The sequence below is a fragment of the Anser brachyrhynchus genome (assembly GCF_964034855.1).
Source record: "Anser brachyrhynchus genome assembly, chromosome: 12".
Lineage (NCBI taxonomy): Eukaryota > Metazoa > Chordata > Aves > Anseriformes > Anatidae > Anser > Anser brachyrhynchus.
The window spans coordinates 15001138-15021704 of record NC_137707.1 but is presented as its reverse complement, the minus strand read 5'-3'; the positions used below and the strand labels follow the sequence as shown (position 1 = coordinate 15021704).

General features: G+C 40.6%; 1 protein-coding gene across 2 annotated transcripts in view; it reads left to right on the top strand.

Annotated features, from left to right (window-relative positions):
* The window catches only part of SLC6A2 (solute carrier family 6 member 2), a 66762-nt gene that overhangs the window by 24676 nt on the left and 21519 nt on the right, over nucleotides 1-20567 (top strand). For both annotated transcript variants that reach the window (XM_080553039.1, XM_080553040.1), the window contains exons 4-8: nucleotides 1738-1975; nucleotides 14147-14285; nucleotides 15130-15264; nucleotides 19368-19471; nucleotides 20315-20439. In XM_080553039.1, the coding sequence (XP_080409165.1) occupies nucleotides 1738-1975; nucleotides 14147-14285; nucleotides 15130-15264; nucleotides 19368-19471; nucleotides 20315-20439 (741 nt within the window). The remainder of the gene's footprint in view (nucleotides 1-1737; nucleotides 1976-14146; nucleotides 14286-15129; nucleotides 15265-19367; nucleotides 19472-20314; nucleotides 20440-20567) is intronic.

Here is a 20567-nt window from a genome sequence, read left to right as displayed (position 1 = left end):
TTTTCATCTCTGCATTTTTCCAAGGCCTATTTTAGAGTGTGGGTGGTGCAGCACTACTTTAAAACAAAAGTTCATTCCTGAATATTCTTATGATTTCAAAGGAGTGACATTTAAGATACAGTTGATCCAGTATTTTTGAATCTTGGTATCAAATATCCATCGTTGTCCTCCTGAACAGGAAGAATTTCAGCAATACTTTCTTGAACAGAGATCATCCAATTTCAGTGCAACATACGATATTCACACTTCATATTTTACCATTCATGTTAATATTTAAGAATTACCCTTCTGGGTGATTTTTTTTCCCTATTGTTATGTATGCCTAGAGTTTGAGTGTTACCGCACCGCCTTCATTTAACCACCAAACATTTCAAGATACAGTTTCATCTTTATTTACACCATCTTTTCCCAATATTAGAGATGAGCAAGCTGGTTTATGTATTAAAAAACTCCCAAAGAGTTGGTGTATAGAAGTCTCTGAACCCTTTCAGGGTCAGCATCTGTTTCTTACACAAATTGCAAACTGAGGACTAGTACACAAAGTGTGTGCTATTTATTTGTTCTATCAGGGAACACAAGAGCCTAATAATACCCAACTGTTAGGCCCCCAATGCAGTATTTCTGCATATCTAAAATGGAGAAAAATAGAAATAAAGGTTTACACTTAGGTGCCGTGATAGCCATAAAGCAGATGTATTCTCTACCTGTAACACCAAATACAAATAACTTTGGGACAAGATTCAGAGATCAATGCTGCTCATACATCAATAAAAGAATGCTATCAGCCAGGGTAAAACAAGCTTCCCCAAAAATTCTGGCAATAAACTTTTATTCTGCTCGAGCATTAGTACCAAAACTTCCTCCCAAACTATTTTAAAATGCGCATTTTATGAGGAGAACGTGCACTCTCTGGGATTCTTTCACTTAAGAGACGCTCCGAGCACACCTCACAGCATGCAAAACCACAAAGCAAATGTTCAAAGCCAACAGAGAATGCTTACAGTGGGATTCACCAAGTATGCCACCCAGCATTTAAGGTTTAGGGTTACATTTTGCGATGATTTCAATTCTGTAATCCTGGGGAGACAATGAATTGATCTGAAGGTCCATGCACAGCTTAGTCCCAAGCCTGATATTCACTAGGATTTACTGGCAAGCTCCAAACCCATTGGAGCCCCTCAGTGGAACAGCAGAGGCTGTTCTGGGCATGTTTCGAACGTAGTCACAAGCTGACGGACGCCAATCTGGACACTAACACTGGGAGCGAGACAGGAGAGGGATTGGTGTCTGTTCCAAACTAGCCCAGGGTAGGAGCATGAGGCACAGGGAAACCTCTCATGCCTTGAGCTTTACTTTCCAAGGCAAGTTGCCAAGGACTCTGACATTATGAAGATGAAGCAAGTTTCACTCCTAACATGGGCTTGCAGTTCTGTGCATTGGAAGAAAAACAGCAACAGAGTTGTACAAGAGCAAATTTTGACACTGAGCTGCTTAATTTCTTTCTCTGGCAAACACAATTGGATTTCCTAAAGGCTGCTAATTTTCCAGCCTCGTTCATGTAATTATTTGGTTTAAGGTCACTGACTTGTGTATGTAAATGACAAAAAAAATGTTTTACTTGTCTGAAGACTTGCAATGAATTTGCAACTATGTATGTATGAGTACTACACTAGTTGTGTTTGCATGTACTGTTGCATGTAAAATGCAATGTATAATCTAGTTTTCCTTTGTCTTTAGGTGTAGGCTATGCAGTGATACTCATAGCTCTTTACGTGGGTTTCTACTACAACGTTATCATAGCTTGGTCTCTGTATTATCTATTTTCATCATTCACATTTGAGCTCCCCTGGACGAACTGCGACAACAGTTGGAACAGCCCAAACTGTACAGATCCCAAACTCTTCAACGCATCAGTGCTTGGCAATGGCACCAAATACTCAAAGTACAAGCTCACTCCTGCTGCTGAATTTTATGAGTAAGTGTTGACTTGACTTTACTATTTATTTAAAATTCTGTGTCTCAGTGTGTTTCCTCTGGAAGGTAAAATAGGATAGCATCCAGCCTCTAAAACAAGCATCAGAACACTAAGGTTAAAATGCAGCTGTAATGTTCATTTGTATTCCTGTGTGATTAAGCCCCCTGCCTCTGCAAGCTTCAGTTTCCCTAGTACAAATGCAGTATTTGCCACTGAGCAATGTGGGATTCTACAGGAGCTACAAATCTTTTCTGTCCTTTCACTTTTGCTGCCATCAACTTTGCCAGGGCAAAGAAACACAGCAATATTGTGAAGACCACTGAATGCCAAACTGAGCTGGCTGTCAGGCTTTAAAATAATGATTCATTCAACAGACTTTTCCTGGTCCTCCACTTGCAAAACACCTCAGAGCAGACCTGTTTGCTCAGCTGCCTCAGCAGTTCAATGAAGTGAGATGCAGCACTGAGCAGGCAGGAGAGCACCACAGTTATAAAAAGCCAGGCTTCTTCTAAATCCTGAGTGAAAGAGCATTCTGCAATATGGGCCAAGACAGGCAAAGACACGCTCAAATCAAACATTCGAAATCAAAAGCAAAAAGGTATATGAATAAGTAGAAAACAATATTCTGTGTATAAATAACTGCACTGTGGATCCCCAGAGAAAGGCAGCATTTGGTTAGGAGAAAGAAGTAAGGGTGGGCATCAGGCTAACTGAATCAGCTGTTGAATAAATCCCAATAATCAATTAATATTTCAGTGTGGGGAATGGAAGGATATCAGGGCACGCATCTGCTGAGCAATGAGTCCTGCCTTGCAGGAACAAAGGGACACCACTGTTACCAAAAACATGTAATTCAGCAGGGATCTTAAGGTCTGGGTTCAGAACTGTGAAACACTTGTGGCTGCTTGCTCTTTTCTGGAGACAGCACAGTCCTCAGTAGTGGTACACAACCTGTTGGCCAGGCCTTGGGTAAACTAAATTATGTGCTTTGAAAACAGTTAATAAGGGGATTTGAGTTTAAAGGAACTCAACAGAATGGCAAATAATGACTGCTAAAAAATCTACTGCCCTTACAAAGACAATATATGTGTTCATAAATAAAATGTAAAGAGAGCATTCAGAGCAAAGGCTATATTGTGTATGGACAAAGAACATGACTTTAAAGTGAACTGCAAAAAAATCTTCAAAAAAGTAACTATTATTACAGAACTTTCATGTGAATATCTTTTTTAAAAACAGTTTTCTTTACAGTTTTCTTGTGCTTAAGCTTTTTTAAAGCAAAATGCAATCCTCATAGAATTGCTTATCTTTTTACGCTTTAAAGTGGTTCTCTCCATTTTCAGTTATCACATCATGCTTGGGGGACAATATTGTGTTTGTACTGGGTGGGGTGGTGGTGGAAACTATGCCCAGCATTTTAAGTTCCACTGATGTGGGGACCAGCCCAATCTGGGATTCTGCCTCCACACCAACACTTGAAATACCAGGGCTCTTTCCTTACCGTGAAATAGATTCAAGGTGCAGTTTTTAAAAGGTAAAAATAAAAAGGGAGTCTGATGTTTCATTATGATTTGATCCCTGAATTTTGGGGCAGTTCTTAATTCCCTAGGCCCCATACTCGTGAGCAACTAGATTACATAGCAAAAATGAGAATAAACACTCAAGTAATGCGATCTATGACATCTGCTTCCCCATCTGTAAAAACAGGGAATCACAAGGGGCATTATGCTCACTTTTCCAATATTTGGATTAGCTCATCTAGCCCAGCTGTAAAGCTCAGGTGTGGACCCAAACATGCAAAGTTTTAGTGTGTTCAGATCGACCCTGAGAAAGCCAGCCCAATTCAGAAAACAGTGTTTCATCTCTTATATCAAATAACTGCACTCACTCCCATCGTCTTTTTACAAAAGGGAGAGCGGAATCTTCTGATTGCAAAGCTTCATATCACACACAACAGGGTCAGGAAATAGGAGCAATGATGTAAATGTTAAATTTGCACGTTTACAGAATGCTGTACCGTTTCTGGATGCAGTAGATAAATAATTGATCCTTCCTCAATAATATTGTGGATGAGTAAGAGTTTTTTTGGGTTTTTTTTTAATAACAGCATCATGAAGACACTGGTTTCCAAATCATACAATTGTGTTTACTTTCTTAATGTCCATCCTGCTATCCAGTCTTGTAGGATATAAGCAAGAGCAGAAACAATTACTTTGGGGGCAATAGATTTAAGAAGGCAGATTTCAGAATTTGAGTTTTTACTAGCTACATAGAGAAACAAGGAAACAGAGCAGCTACTTTTATACCAGAGGGAAATCATGACAAACTATGCCCCGTGAAACATCAGTGGGATACCTGTGGAAGCCTGGCCTCTGACCTCACATAACACAGCACAACAGCCAGAAATACTAAAACAGGGCTCAATAACAGCAATAGCACTGGTGCCCCTAGTGAAAATAGCATAGAAAAGGAGTGATTTTGTCCATGGATGTGAAAATACTGGTCTGTTACTTTCCTCAGTATTACCCAGGTATATGGCAGACCGTCCAATTGGGAGCATTTAGTGGTATGTTTTCAACTGTAGCAACCAGCATAACAAGAGCACGCTGCTCTGTTAGTGGGATGCACCACAGCCTGTGGGAATCTATATGGAAAATTAGTTAAGGATGCTAGATGCTCAGGCACTTAAACCTTCAGCCTCAAGACTTCATGGGAAGTGGTACAGCTTCAACCTGCTTCTTTAGGTTGTGTGGTTACATCAAGAATATATGCAAGCTTATGTAAACAAGGAGATCTGAAACACTAGCCATCTATTTTGCAGTGGGAGGTCCTTCCAAAACAAGCCCCACGCAGACAGCTGGTGTGGTTTCACTTACAGGGAAACAGAGACTTGTTCTCTCTTTGGGACGTAAGTCCTTCACAACACAAAGCTGTTCTGACCGCAGAAACAGAGTAGATGACTTCCTAAAACCATGCAGCTGCCAGGGCTGTCTCTCCGTCTCTACCTCCACTGGCACAGGAAAAAAACTGTAGGAAGAGGTGGGAATGCTATGATGCAGCGTTTCATCCAGTGCTTCAAGAAAGGCACCTTTAAGTTCAACAGAGACACGCTGATTCTCACGGCTTGTATTGAGGGAGAGAAGGGAAAACTTGCTAAGGAGCGAGGCCAAACCTCTCAGCTGTCCAGTGTTTGGCAGGGAGGGAGAGCAAGGAGAAGCCTCTAAGCCTCAGACTTGGAAGAAACCACTTCAAATTGTAATTTCCGTGTCAAGGCATGACAGAGGCACTCTGGCAAATGCGTCTGGATTTTGTTTTCAAGCCGTAAGAGTTGGGCAATAATTGGGGTCGAAGCGGTTCTACCCATATGCTTTCTAGAGAGCGTTTTGTCTCCCTGTCTGGTTTCAGTCACTCGGGCTTACTCCAGGCCAAGATGCCATTGACGTCAGTGGACAGTTGCTTAAAGCAGGAACACAGGATGCAATGGGACCTCTCCAATACCTCATTAGGGACCATTAAAATCAATTACAAAGTATTCGCACACTGCAAACTTAGCGAAGCAAAAACTCCAAAATCTGATAAAACCTGGTGCCCTTCTGCTCGTAACACTCAGTCATAAGAGAGACCCAGTTAGGGTCTGAAATGCCAATTCCACGTTTCTTTGAGATGCACGTTAATTACTTCCCCCTTTAGTGATTTGGATCTAAACACACACAATGCTAAAGACATCCTATCCATTCAGTACGTGTTAAAGTAATTCCTAAAAAAACATTTTTGGGAAGAACAAAAGTCCATCACTCAAAAAAACATTCCTCTATCTATTCCTTATCTCTCCTGTGTAAGTATTTTATCTGAATATTGGCATACTTTGTATTTGTTCTCCATTCTTGTGCCGAGGAAGATTTTGTTACCATCTTGCTTTCATGTATGCTGACAATCAAACAACACCAGTCTGGAGGAACATAAGCACTATTCTGCTCATGAGGCACTGTGCCTGTTAAAAAACAATCTTCTGTTGTAGGAGTGAATCCGGACAGTTTCTTAAACAAAATATTAAAATTATCACCAAACGCATTGAGCTACAGCTATTTTCCTCTGACAGGACATTTTCTCAGGGCTGTAATCCATTCCTCCTGCGTAAGAAATAAAACGTTTTTATAGAGAAATTTTCCTGCCAGACTCAGTAAAGGAAATTAGCAGAATTCGCAAGTGTGCCCAGATGTGAGTAATTGCAAAAAGGCTATCTAAGAACAAGGAATGAAGACAACATTTAGTCACAGCAGTTGTATCATTTATAAACATTAATTTCTGGGGAGCGTGTGAACCAAGAATCCCTGCAAAGATCCTCACAGTGTACAGCAAAGGTTACTTTTAGAGACCTCGAGGTTTGTGCTTTGAGGTACCAGTCTTCCCAGGGAACACCACCACCGGCCAGCCGTAGCTCAGTGCTCCAGGGGAGGACGCAGGCATCTCGCTGTATTAACTGGGGAGCAACTGCTCCAAATGAGAGAAAACACCATTTCAAGAACAAACATAAACAATTCTGCTTAAAATAAGAACTGAATCAAAGAAGACCTAATGACAGTGGGTAGCCCTGTATTCTACTAATGATGTCTGGTAAGGAAAGACAAGCTCGTGCTAAACCTGACCGGCAATTCTCAGTGACGTACTGCTTCCCAGGACACCAAACCTCCTCTGAATACATCTGTCAGCTCCTTTAAGAGGTTTCTTCAGGCAGCACCCACACCCTATACACGAGTCTGAGAGCTTTGGTAAGCAATGAGAAAGTAAGAACCTCTGTAGCCATCTAGGCTTACTCATCTTTTGAACCTTAATTGCAAGAAAAGAGTCATCAGATGTTTCTGATCTCTGGGTAGCGCTCATTTGTTTACTTTCTCCGAGAACACGCAATCCAACGATAATTCTAGCCAGGCTCTGGGCATTCACCCTCAAAAATCCCCTGAACATAACTGAAGAGCTCCTCTGATTTCACCGGGCTTAGAATCAGTTATACGTAGGCAATTTATGAGCCCATCACTAAAATAGCAATGGACAAACTACTTTAGATATTAGTGTACTAATACTACGTTAATTGCACAGGTATACTTAGGAGGTGTTTGAGTGCCTCGTTTACGTGTCCATAGTCTAACACATGTGCATCCCTGCACATCATATATTTGCTTTTTGGCTGTAGACGTTTTTGGACTCAGCTAAGTAACTCAGCAATCCTTCTCTTTTTGACTCAGTGTACAGAAATTTCTGGTGCAAGTATTTATGCACATGAAAAAAAGGCTATTCCAAAAATATTTACATGCGCAGCTTTGAAATTTGCTTTTCATGTACGCTCACATCTTCACATTTGTCGACCATTTACTTACACAAAGAGAAAAGAAATGAAATGTGAGTACAATGGAAGTCAATCAGCGTAAGTGTGTACACATGTTCTCAGGCTTTGGACAGCTTTATGGAAATGATTCCTAAACCACAACAAGCCTTTTTATAACAAGTCCGGAAGACTGGAGGAATAACAACTTTGCCAACTTACATTTCCAGAGAGTTTTCATGAGATATTGCAAACGTCAGGAGCAGCACTTTGTGCTGCATGCAACCGACTTGCTTTGTGCTAGCTTGTAGGAGGATTTCTAACAGCTTAACTTCACACCGAGAACCTGATACAGCTTGGTGGGGGTACCAGGCTCTGAGCAATGCTTACAGCAGATGAGGACACTGCTGCAGCACCTCTTCCCTAGATTACCTTGCATTTGACATCCTGGCAAGCAGAGGCAGAGCCTGTGGAATATTTCCATCCCGGTGTGTGTTGCTCAAGGCAAAGGCAGCAGAGGTCTCTCCTCTAGCGTTCTACATTTTGCTTTCTGTAGGGGAACAGAAATGCTGAACTTGCCAATTAGGGACTCTGGCAGCTGGGGGAGCATGTGTGCTCTGCTTTGCCATATAACCTCAAACAACAAACATTTTTTCAGGAGTTTTGTACTTACTGGAGCTAGTAAGGGGTAAAATTCAAGCCTTTCCATTCTCTCTGCAAATCTTAATATAATGGGTAGATTTTGGAAACCCCTTCTTCAGAGTGCTGTGCAGACTTGAATATGCTGAGCTGTGGCACAAACAGCAGGGGAGGTCGCTATCATTAGGTTAATGGGAGATTTATGCAGAGTAAAGGCTTCAATGAGTGGAGATGAACATTCTCAGGGAATTAAGAGTTTAGTCCTGCTGGCCATTTATAATTCCAAAAGTATCGTGATTCAAGAAAAAGCACCATTTCATTCAGTTCAAATCACAATGGGCCAACCAAGGTGCCACTGGCAAACCATCTTTTTGTAAGTGATTCCCCAAATCTAGCTTGAAGTCCACCATAGAGCTCCGTTCTCCAACACAAGAGGGAGCTGAAATATCTCGAGGCTAACCCTGCTGGGCTTTGCTGACTTCACGCGGAGCCGTTCAGCTCTCTCTGCGCCGCACCACAGAAGTGCAGCCCGCAAACACCTATGATCGACCTGGATGAAGCCAGCTGAGGTCTGCAGGGGTTGTAGCACAAGCTCAGCCCCACACAGCTGCACATGTACGCCTTGTGGATGCAAACTGCCACAGAAACTGTACAGCTGAACTTAAGCAGTGCTGTATTTGAAGTTATAACACTAAGAGCCTGGCAAACTGTGTGCAAAAAGAATCCCATCCAAGGCTGCTTCCGATAGTCTTCCACAGACAGGAGGAAAACCTGTATTTTATACTCTGAAGGAAATTGGCAGCAACGATGATTGAACCATGGTTGCACAAATATATAAAATGCAAGAGATGCTTGTAGGAGAGCCTTCTAAATGAGCCAATTACCATGCCTCAAATTGCTTTCTAAATTGAGTATGTATTTTAATTTCTATAGATTGCACACCGTATACACCGTCAGTCCTTCTGGAATCTTCAGTCTACAATTTGCATTAAGTTTTAAATCATAAAAACTAGCCTACCTACTGGAATAGGGAACAGAGCTCACGAGATCAGGACTGTATCTATTTATAGCTCAGCCAATTTTCTGCTATTTATTCTATGCAAGCCATTTGGGTTTGATCCCTCAAAAGTGACTGTTAACTTGTAGGACTTGGCCAACTCCCTACATTTTATTTTTGAAAGCCATAGCCCATTTATTTTGCATTCACAGGTTTTCATGTCCAAAATATTCTCATCTAAAATTGCATGTTAGCAGTCATTTCTCAGAGACAACCCTGCACTCAGAAATGATGTCTACAAACACTGAAACCAAAAGATTTTGTTTCTAATGAAAGTTTTCTGTTGGAAGAATCTCAGTTTGTCAGACTGTAAAGTAAATCTGTAAGTTAACTTACTGATTTGCTGATAAATCGATGAAGTTTTTCCAGCTAAAATCTGATACAACACATCTAGAACTTGTTTGGATGAATGACACTTCTATTGATCACATCCAATTTAGGCAAATAATTTTTACATTAAATTTAAAAAGAAAGAATGACCCTATAGAATTGTGCTATCATATTTGTATTGAAACCTAAAATTATATTTGATTTGGGATCAAAAAAACAAGGCTTACTCGAAGACCTTTAACTTGACCTGTTTGTATAAAACCTTTTAAATTTCCAAAACAGTCATGGAAGTCTCCCCAGGGATGAATTACATAAAAGGCTCCTTAGAAAATCCTTAGAAAGAATCAATCTGACAAAGTAATGTAGGAAAATTCAACATCTAAAGCTCTTACCCTGTTTTCTGTCTATAGGTTACATGTTTTGGAGTGAACAACATAGAGGAGTTTTCAGATCAAGACCCTTAGCATTTCTTTTTCCTTTGTGTGGTTCCTTGTCTATACTTAACATTCACCATTTCCATAAGGAATAAATTCTAAATTGCTCAGAGTGGAGACAAAACGAAGGATTGTTATAATCCTCATTCTATAGAAGGGAACACCAAGACACGAAGAAGAAGTGGTTTGCTCCAAGTTAGACATTATTGTAGCTATGATTCCATCCGTTACTGAGACCCTCTGAGCAGCTGCCCGCTGCCTCCTTGATGATTTGTCTTTTGTAGGGTTTATATGTGAATACCCAACAGCTGTTGGCTCTCTGGGATCTGACACCAGATTAAAGAGGAACCAAGCTCTACACAAAGACAAAACAGAAGACAGGGATCCAGCAAACAACCTGCCATTTGCTGATTTCAGCAGAGGTGAACTACTTCCCTTTGGCTGAACGTGGTGTGAAAGGAAAGCACGAACTGGTGCCAGAGCTGTGAGCTGGCTTGGGGAGTCTTCACAGCAGGGAGCACTGGGCAAGAGAGGACCAGAATAAATCTCCCAAAGAGAGAAGCCAGAATATAGCTTCAATCTGAAATGCCTTCACATTCACTCTCCTCTTGCAGATAGGCAGACAGACTCTTGGGACCTATATTTATAGTGATGTACAGTCTCAAAGTCATTGCAAATGTAATTTACACTGCCTTACACGGAAAGTGGTCTTAGCATAAATCAGGGTCCTTTGCACAAATGCCTGATTAAAAATTTAAAAAAAAAGTCCATTTCTTACTAGCTCCTCTTTTCTTTTGCTCAGCACTGTATGTCCCTGTTCTGTTTTCCATCAGCTCATCTGTTAGTGTCTATTCTCCATCCTTCCAGCTTGTAACATTTTCTTCTCCTTTTTGCATATATGTCTCACCCTACTTTCATTCTTTTTCTCAACAAAGAAAATCTGCAGGCAAAATACTAATTCTAGGTACCTTACTGCCTCTGTTTTTGCTTTTTCTCTGATTCATAATTATTCTAAATTCACAGATTTTGTGAATTATGAGTTTATTTTGTTAGCAGATGTGGACAAACTCTATGAAACAAGAATCTTTACAGCACTGGGCAATGGCACAATCCTGCAGTAAGACAAGCTCAGTTCAGGAATGGACACTTTTCACCTTGCATCATTCTGCTGTAATACCAAAAGGCTGAAATCTCGGGTGTATTGAGCTCAGAGCTTCAGGAATGGAGAATCTTGCAGTATCCCTTACTGCCATTGTCCTCTTTGGGGCCAGTATAAGGGAAGTGCCTGAGTACAATCTGAAGGAGCCTGCCAGGGATCTATCACTCCACCTGCCCTAGCAGAGACAGGGCAAAAGCAGCTTCAGCTGCTCCTGAAATAAAGTACTACTTGATGTGAAACAAGAATAACTGTAGCATAACCGAGCTGCTGACTGGATTTTCTATAACATCACTGATATACAGTAACTGATGAACATGATGAATGCTAAGCTCTTTTCCAATTTGCCCTTCTCAAAAAAAAAAAAAGTCTGTTTTTCAAAGAACATTACAGAGCTATCCTTCAAGCCAAGAAGGTTTAGTCTAGTAGTTTGCTGCTTCTCTCAATCTCTTCAGATGTCAGCACACCTTAACCCAAATCACAGTCTAACACCAGACTTCTTTGCTTTATGGAGCAACTGGAACACAAATGTAGCCTCTAATGGGTAAGCACTCATGAACCACTTCCAGCAATTCTCAAAAAAGGCAGCTTTCAGAGGTCACAAGGGGGGAAAAAAGAAAAAAATGAAAAAGAAAAAAAAAAAGGAAGAGGAAGCAAAACCTGCCAGGATTAGAGCTCAGAAACAGCAGTTGTTTATGAAGATTCCCTTGCTTAGCTGCTCAGTTACACAGCTGTTTTGACTGGTTACGAAAGTATTTTTCTCTTCTTTTTTTTTATGATCCCTTACCCTGATTATGGGAGCAGACCTCTTGGTTTGGAGATTCTCCTGAAAATCCTGGGAATCCCACACTGGAAATGGCAGTTCTGGCAAGTGTTCCGAACAGCAAGACACATTGCTAGCTGCTTCTTGGAAAGCAAACAGAAGGAAGCAGGCTTCTTTACGAATCCAGAAGAATATTTGGGCAAGAAGAATAAAAAGCTAAATGGGCACAAAGTATGCAAGTTCTGATTCAGTTTTTCTGAGGGTACATCTACACATTGTAAGCCAAAGGACTTTCCTTACAACGTCCAACTGTAATAGTGATAACGGTGTGGCTGTGGTAGCAGAGATTGCCAAATCCCTCCCAAGACCCTGGACAAATGATCTTATGTGAGGTCTGTGAAGCTTCTCCCAGCTACACATATCATTGCCCAGCCTGGTTAAATGTAAAATGGAATTAGACATCTCTGCCCAGAACCCATTTACACTTCCGCATCCCCCATGAAAATACACCCTGCTAGCAGAACCACAAGTAGCTTCCGTTCACACTAAGGAAAAGCTGAGTGACATCCACCTACTTATTTACATGTAAAGACGGATGGATTTCTGGATGAGATATCAAGAAGCCTGGCTGTCTCACTGTTTTACTGTTTCCACAGGTAACAGTTGATGGCAGCTACAGTGTTGTACGAGTTAAACTGCTCTCATACCTTCTAAACAGGAAGGTTCTTTGACTGGATGCCACAGACACATGGTCATTACCCTTTTAATGCCTCACGTGTTATTAGCCTTACAATGCAACAGAAACAGATCAGCTGCTTAATTTAGGAGGATGCTTTCTAAAAGCATCTTTTATTCAACTGGGGATCAATAATAGAAACAGCCAAAGAATATAGCATTTCTTATTAAATGTGAAAAACTACAGAAGCAGAACTGTTACAGTTCTTAGCTGGTCATTTCATCCTTAGGGATGAAACAGGAATCACATCCAACTACTTTATATTACCAGATAGATTGTACCAATAGGCCTTTATTTTCCTAGCGTGTTTCTACAGTTTCAGTAGTACAGAGACATTTTTGCATTTTTCCCCACTTAAGTTGACACAGGTTTGCTCTATCTTAGAGCTTATTCAGCTCTATCTGACTCATCTCTGGCTTGGTAAGACAAGTGCTTAAGTTAACTCTGAAATACATGGACAGCTAGTGGGGTGGGAACTCCTCAGGCTTTACTCTCTACATGTCTGCAGCCATGCAGGGCAAGTCACTCCGTACTTCAGTTTCTCCAAAATGTAGTTATCTTCATAAAATACACCGGAGTCCACTACTGAAAAGGGAGTCTTTGACCTGTGTCATCACGGTGCTAAGAGCTGCCAACAGAGTACCACTGTCTATTTTACCCAAGCAGTGCATGGCAAGTAAAGGTAATAGAGAAAGGAGAGGAGCCAAGGTCACAATGATTTGTTCTGAATGGGCACTGAAACACTAGGGAATTGCACCCCTGAGCCAACCTCCCCTAGATACCTATCAGAACCAGGAGTTACCTCTGCAATTCTTCTCTAGTACAGGGCTCCAGCCACAATGCCATTCCTCTTTGCAAATACAGCTATAAGCAAAGCAAAATATTTCTGTTTAGATTTGAACAAGCAGCAAGAAACCGTTCAACAGCACAGAACGGAGTTAAAGGGAGATCCACTCTAACATCCCACTCACATCCCTCAACCTGTTGCACTCAATGTGTTTTTGACATCTCTTTTAGATGTCACCAGCCCTCTGGAGAAATACTCCTTTCTACACTTCACTTCACACTTTATAGATCCCCAAAGAATTAGCCTGCCCTGGTAAGCAACAGAATTTCTTCTACTGTTGTTCCATTACCTCAGCAAACAACACAGAGCACTATATCCATTTTAGATTTACCAACTGTTGCTTTTCCTATCTGACCACTTCTCCCACTTGCAGCCTTACAATAGCCTATACAAGAAGACATTGAAAGTAACTTCAGAACTGCCCAAGGTGCAGAAAGCCAGCTGGTGCTTATCTAGAATCACAAAATATTTAGGTTGAAAGGGATCTCTAAGAGATATCTAATACAACTCCTTACCCAAAGCAAGGTTAACTTCAAAACTGAGTTAGTCTGCTCAGGGCCTTTACTGGCCAATTTCCAAGGGTGGAGATTCTGCAGCCCCTCTGGGCATCTGTTTGGTGCTCAAGGAAAAAAATAAAAATAAAAAACAGAACAAAAAAAGAGAATGACACTTCCAAAACGATGGTGCTAAGCAGACACTGATGTGCCAGTGAGAACATAAAGGCAGCACAACACCTGGCTTCATAATAGAGATTTCTCTAACTGCTAGCAATGCCAGTAGGGCAGCTACTAGCGCAGTGCAGCAGCTATTTGTGCTGCTCAAAGGATGAGAGAGATAAAAGCTTTTTCCCCCAGTGACTTCGCTTTGTTTCTGTGTATCTGGTATGTAGGCGAGGAGTTCTGCACCTGCATGAAAGCCGTGGAATCCATGACCTTGGCTTGCCTCGCTGGCAACTTTCCCTCTGCCTCTTGGTGGTGGTAATCATTCTTTTCTTTAGTCTGTGGAAAGGCGTGAAGACTTCAGGAAAGGTAGAGATAATATTGTCCTTCTATCTCAACTACGTTCTTTGTCTCCTTTAAGAAGTCTCCTTATTTTAGGGAGCAAGACTAAATCACTGCATCTGAGGGATCCTCAGGAACTAAACCATGTGAGAGGCCTTGGTATATGTACAGTGTGAATACACAGTCCAGATTCAGCCTTTATTTTATCTACAAATTATGGTTGCATGATGTTTTGACTGGGAATTTTATTAGCACGTTATTCTCAATTCAGCATTGGTGGTCTCATCTAGAAAATACTTGGACAGACAAAGATGTTTTGCATCGTCTCTAATGTGCCTCCTATTCTTAGCCAATGTAGCCAATGTGTTTTGTTTTTCTTAGCCAATGGGATGTTTTGTTGGTTTAAGATGCTTTGTTATTACATAAAATGCCACGACCAGAAAAAAATATTACCTAAAGAAAGGAATTTGAAATTACTCTTTGACATCCCTCAGAAACCGCCTCACCAGAAATTCTAGGGTTAGATACCTGAGAGCTCTGTGTACAGTTTCATGAAAGTACCACCTAACATCAGGCAATGACTGCATTATTTGGTAAACTAATAGATGGCTGAACAGCTAATGAGCAGTCTAACACACACTGGTAACATCTAAGCACTCCAAGTCTTCTGCTTGTCAAAACTATCTCCTGCTGTAAAAACAGATACATAGACTCTTCATTATACTTCCCAGCATTTCCCCCAAGGCATCCTATAAAGAGCTACTGCATAGAACTGAATGGACAAAACCAAGGAAGTGCCTGTTGTATTTTTCACTCATTTCTAAATCATCTGTAACAGCTCATTAACCTCTGGAATCTCCGTTGTCTGCAGGTTGTGTGGATAACAGCCACTCTGCCTTATGTTGTATTATTTGTCTTGCTAATACACGGAATAACCCTGCCCGGTGCATACAACGGAATAAATGCATACCTGCACATAGATTTCAGAAGATTAAAAGAAGCCACAGTAAGTGTATTCTTCTGCTTTCATTCCATATTATTGTTAAACCTGTTACCCCTGTTATTAAAACTGAAATTATTAGAGCTAAGTTCTGAAGATATATAGCCACACTTACAGTTTTGCATAAGCACTAGCCCACTGTCTCTGATAGCCTAGATTTCCAACGCTCTCCATAACAGGAGTATCTCAGCCTGAACCCAGACTGTCCTGATCACTAAAAAACTGTACGAGGGCAATTTCAGGTGTGCCAGTCCCTTAAAAAGTCCATGCTTTGACTGTGCACCCTGTAAGTTACAATATTGTTTGCACATGAAAATTGACTCGCACACAAATTCAGCTCTCCAAAGTCTCAGAATTACCTCAAAACATTTCCTTTTTAAATCACTAGGCTAAACATTAACTTGGTAAACAAAATTCCAGGCCTACGAACACGGTAGTAAACATACTAAGTCAGGACCATCTCTCTTAATCGTTGTCCTTATGAACGACAATCTCAACACTATGGGGTTCTTACCTTCCTATCAAAAGCAGTATACATTTCACCGTAACATTGTAACATTGCAAGATATTCTCATGAAATCCATCCAAACCAACCCAATTTGGGGAGTACTCTGGGACTAATGATTGAGTTATTTCATCCTTTGTAAAGCAAGACCTACGAGTATAGGCATTATTCACAAAATCACCGGCATTTCAGACCTACAAAGAACAATGGTGTGGCGAGTAGAGATAGATCATACCATGGTGCTATTCCAAAATCATCGCTGTCTTATAAACAACTCGTAATATCTTTGTGGATAGGTCTCCAGACCATTCAAATAGATGCAAAACTGAAAAGCAAGGACACAGTTCTACAAGTAGGACATGAACTCTTGAAAATTCGCAGCTTTCAGATATGCCTAGTTAGTCTGTACATCCTTGCACTATATGTTTCATATGCACGTTCTACCTGGATCTTTCTAATTGTTCAGCAAAACCCACTTCAAACACTGGGCTGCGATCCCCCTTTGCCATCAAAGCAGCAGCCACCTCGGTTGCTCACGTTTATGCATGTACATAAATAAATACAAAGACACAAGGATGAACAAAGGAGCTGCTTAATTTTTTCTTAAAAAATGTTTTCTTAAAAAACGTTTTAAGTGCTGCTCAGAAAAAAACATCACATGTTCTGGATGTCCATGGAGCGGCGCCAGCTTGCCTCAGCTCAGAGCCTAGGCCTCCATGCTCAGAGCTGCCTCTGGAAGGATACTTCTGTGCACTGCTGTTTCTTGGCTTAACGTTTCTGCAGCTGCTACTTGGCTGACCCTGAAGCTATTTGTTTCTAAGACTACATTTTTCAGATTACTTTAATTTTTATTTTGTTTCTCTAGAATAATAAAAGTCAGAAGATCAATTATAAGAAGTTTCTCAAACTGCTTATCATGTCAGCCTTCCTCCTGCTCAGCACCTGGGCCACCTGCTGCTGCAATGGCTGCACGTGTTTAATCTTTGTCTTCAGCCCCTACAGTTCCATGTCAGTGTCCCTGCATCTATTTCTTTCTCCCAAATGATTAATCTAACCAAAAAATGCCATAAGTCACAGTGATGACCTGCAGTGGGCTCTGGCAGTGCTCTTGTAAAAGGCATTAGAGCATCCTGATCAATGTGAAAGGTCCCCCTCATTTTCTAAGGGCACGTACTGCACAGCACTGAGCAAGCCCTAAGGCACTTCAGTTTTCAGTGATACTGTTCCACAAAGGGTCCCTCTTCTAAAGAGGGGAGAAGGAAGGCACTGGCTCCTTCATATGCCTTAACAAGTCTCCTGAAGATTACGTGACATTTAGAGGTGCACACGTTTCCTCTCCACGCAGCACAGAAATTCTTTAAATCTACGTATGTGAGAAGGAATACACACAAAAGTTATAATGGTATAAACAGACACTCAGAAAACTAGAAGGATTGGTGACACCAACTGTAAAACGTTTGTTTCTTCATTTCTAATGCATATAAAAAACAGTATCTAACAGTACATTAGATTATGCATTAATCAGAAGATGTTCAGCAGAAGAGAACATGGACGTAAACTGCAGAAGAGCCAGCCCCACTGACCATTTCCCATCCTGTTTTGTTACATCAAAGGGAATGCTTTGCATTTAATCTTAGTTGTAATGGAATTTCTGGTTTCTGCTCTTTTTTTCTTTGTCTTCAACTTCCTAGGAGCTGATAAGGAAACAAATTATGAGCCAAGGCTCTTACTGAGCAGACACAGTTTGGGATCTTAGACTTAACAGACAGTTTAACATACATGTAGCTCACTTGCTAGGCAGCAGGTGCTAAACTCTTACTTGAATCAACAGAATTTAGGCAGATACTTAACAGTGCTTGAATAGTAAGAGAGGGGAAGTACGAGTACAACTCCGTTGGCAAGACACAGAAGAGCTGGAGAGCCACTAAAAACAAACGCCCTGTGATGGAAACACACATTTATTTATAGTTCAGGCTTTTTTTTTTTTAAATCATGCACTTTAGCAACACAACATATGTGAAGTTTTGTGTTTTTGTTGGTGGTGGTGGTGGGTTTTGTTTGTTTTTTAAAGAAAAATTATAGGAGGTTTTACATTCCTCCTTCTGCACTCTTATCCATATAAACACACTTTAGAGAGTAAACCCCTATTTGATCTCCACTTTTGTGTGGAAACAAAGATGTAGCTGGCTATAAGAGGAACGAACAAGGAACACATTTTACAGAATTGCACTGCTATTTAGTAAAAAAATCCATGATCCTAAACTCTATTTGAACAGAAGCTTGAGAAAAACCACATCCACCTATCCACTGGTTTACAATAAATGTGCTACAACTTGTTGTTCAGTTCATCTTTCAAATCATTATCAACTCTCAATAGTTCTCTCCAAATCCAGAGTTCAATAAAGAGTTTAATCTTCAGAAAGCATGAGCTGAAAGCATCTACATTGAGGAAAAATAGATCATCAGCATAAATGCCTTCATACATCATGTTAAAATGGGTTAAAACTCTCTTCCTTTGGAGTAGGCCAAACACAAAAGCTTACCATTACCATCCCAAGGCAGGTGGAGCTTGTACTTTAGATCCCTTAGAGAGCCTCTGCTGATGCATTGGGTCTGATTTTGCAGAGATGGATGGCAAAAAAATCCAGTGCTTATTGTAGCCTCAAGCACTTGGCAGATTTTGCCAAAGCTGAAGATACCATTTTAAGAAAAGTTGAGGATTATTCACACCATTGACTGTTACCCTTATGGAATTTAGAGTGAAGATGTTTATTTAAATAAATACCTCTGTGTAACAACTGAATAAATGAAACCCTCATTAACCAGGGAGGCCTATTTTCAGACTTCTGATTCAGCAGACTAGCACTGTGGCATCGTTCCTGACTGCTGTCTGCACATTGTGAGTGGATGTTGGGCTGGAGAGTCACTTTAGAAAATGTTACAGCATTAAAGAAGTTTTCCCTAGTGGACAATTCTTAAAATGACTGAGCTGCGTCTAAACTGAAATTTAACAACAGTTTATCACAGGAATAACTCCTCCAACCAAGGGGGAAAGAAGGTGACAAAGCCTGAATGGTTCTGTTCACAGCATGTAAGTCCTGCTTCAGCTTCTGAAGCAAGAAAGAATCATATAAAATGTAATTACAGTCCCATGAAGAAAGCTCTCTTATGGGAAGGAAAATGTCCTGTAACTCCTGACCTGCAAACTATTTTTAGGTTTTCGGTTGTGCATTCCAAACTGACTTGGAAAAAGAGCAAGTGGAAGCATATTTCTGTCAGCCAGAAGAAAACTCATGTAATCATTTCAGCACTCAACAAAAGCTCAGGAGTCCAGATCCAAACGGTATACCCCCAGACGCAGCAGCACGCATGCACTGCAGGCTTGTCCACCACTTTGGCCTTTCCCAGTTCCTGCTGAGTGATTTCAGACCATGAGCGTGCTCCATGCAAGACTTCGTGGGGGCTGCACAGCGCTTACACTCCCACAACCATGAGTACTGATCACTTATTTTCAAAAGCCAGTTGCCTTGTACCATTCTCTCATTTCCCTGATGTATCTTTTGGACTGAACTGACCCTCTGACAATGTTGGTGTCATTATGCAGGTATGGATTGATGCAGCTACTCAGATATTTTACTCCTTAGGAGCTGGGTTCGGCGTTTTAATTGCGTTTGCCAGTTACAATAAGTTTGACAACAACTGCTACAGGTAAGACAGCCTAAGCCTTCATTACTGCTTTAGAATGATGCTGTTTTACTCGATAAATGCAGCTGGAATAAGTAATATCTTTTTATCTTCAGTTGCTTGTTAATGATGACCAGTCTTGCGTAGACATAGCAACCAACCAAAACTTGAAACAGTCTTACTGAAATTTTAGCAACAGGAACTTGCCAAGATATCTGCTGCACTGCAAAACAGAATGGGATTAGGTTTAGACTTTAGACAGCTGTGTAAACTCTGCTTGTGTTTGCCTTTCAAAAGTACCATTAAGAGCAACAGTGAACACGGGATGAAAGCTTATTGGTCTAGGAACTAAAAGCAGAAGGATTCCAGTTTTTAGAACTGTTTTTGTGCTTTGGGCTTACGCTTCTGATATTTTATGTTGAGCTCCAATTTAGGAATGTATTTTAAATCAAGTTGGTTTATAACTGTTTTGCTGAATCACCGCCATGGAAATTCAACCAGAGCCACTCTGCACCTTCTGAGAACTTCCAACTTTCAGAAGGTTTGTTAACATTCCATTTTGGAATGAAAACACACTTCTTTTTTTTTTTGAAATTTCCCATGAAATATAAATTCAGAAAGTAAATGTATTATAAATACATTGTGAACTGATGGATAGCAAAAATGTTCCAGTGAAAAGTTGCAAGAGAACATTTAGATTTGAGCAGCTTTAAATGGATCAAAAGCCAAAATCCTGGAATAGTTCCTTCCACCGACTTGAGAGAACTTGGTACTCAACACAGAATGACTTTAGAGCCTCTGATTATTCACAGTAGGTGTTATTACTAGGTTTGAGAACTTAGAATATATTCTTCTTTCCATCACTAGGGATGCTTTGCTGACTAGTACTATTAACTGCGTCACAAGTTTCATCTCAGGATTTGCAATTTTCTCCATATTGGGCTACATGGCTCATGAGCATAAAGTTAAAATTGAGGATGTAGCCACTGAAGGTAAGAAGCGAATTTTATACTACTTTTACTCCTTTTCATCCATCATTTCCTTGCAAATATATTTATATTTGTTTCAAACAAGTGTTAAAGATTTCATGGAAGTGACCTGAATGAAATTACTTGGAACT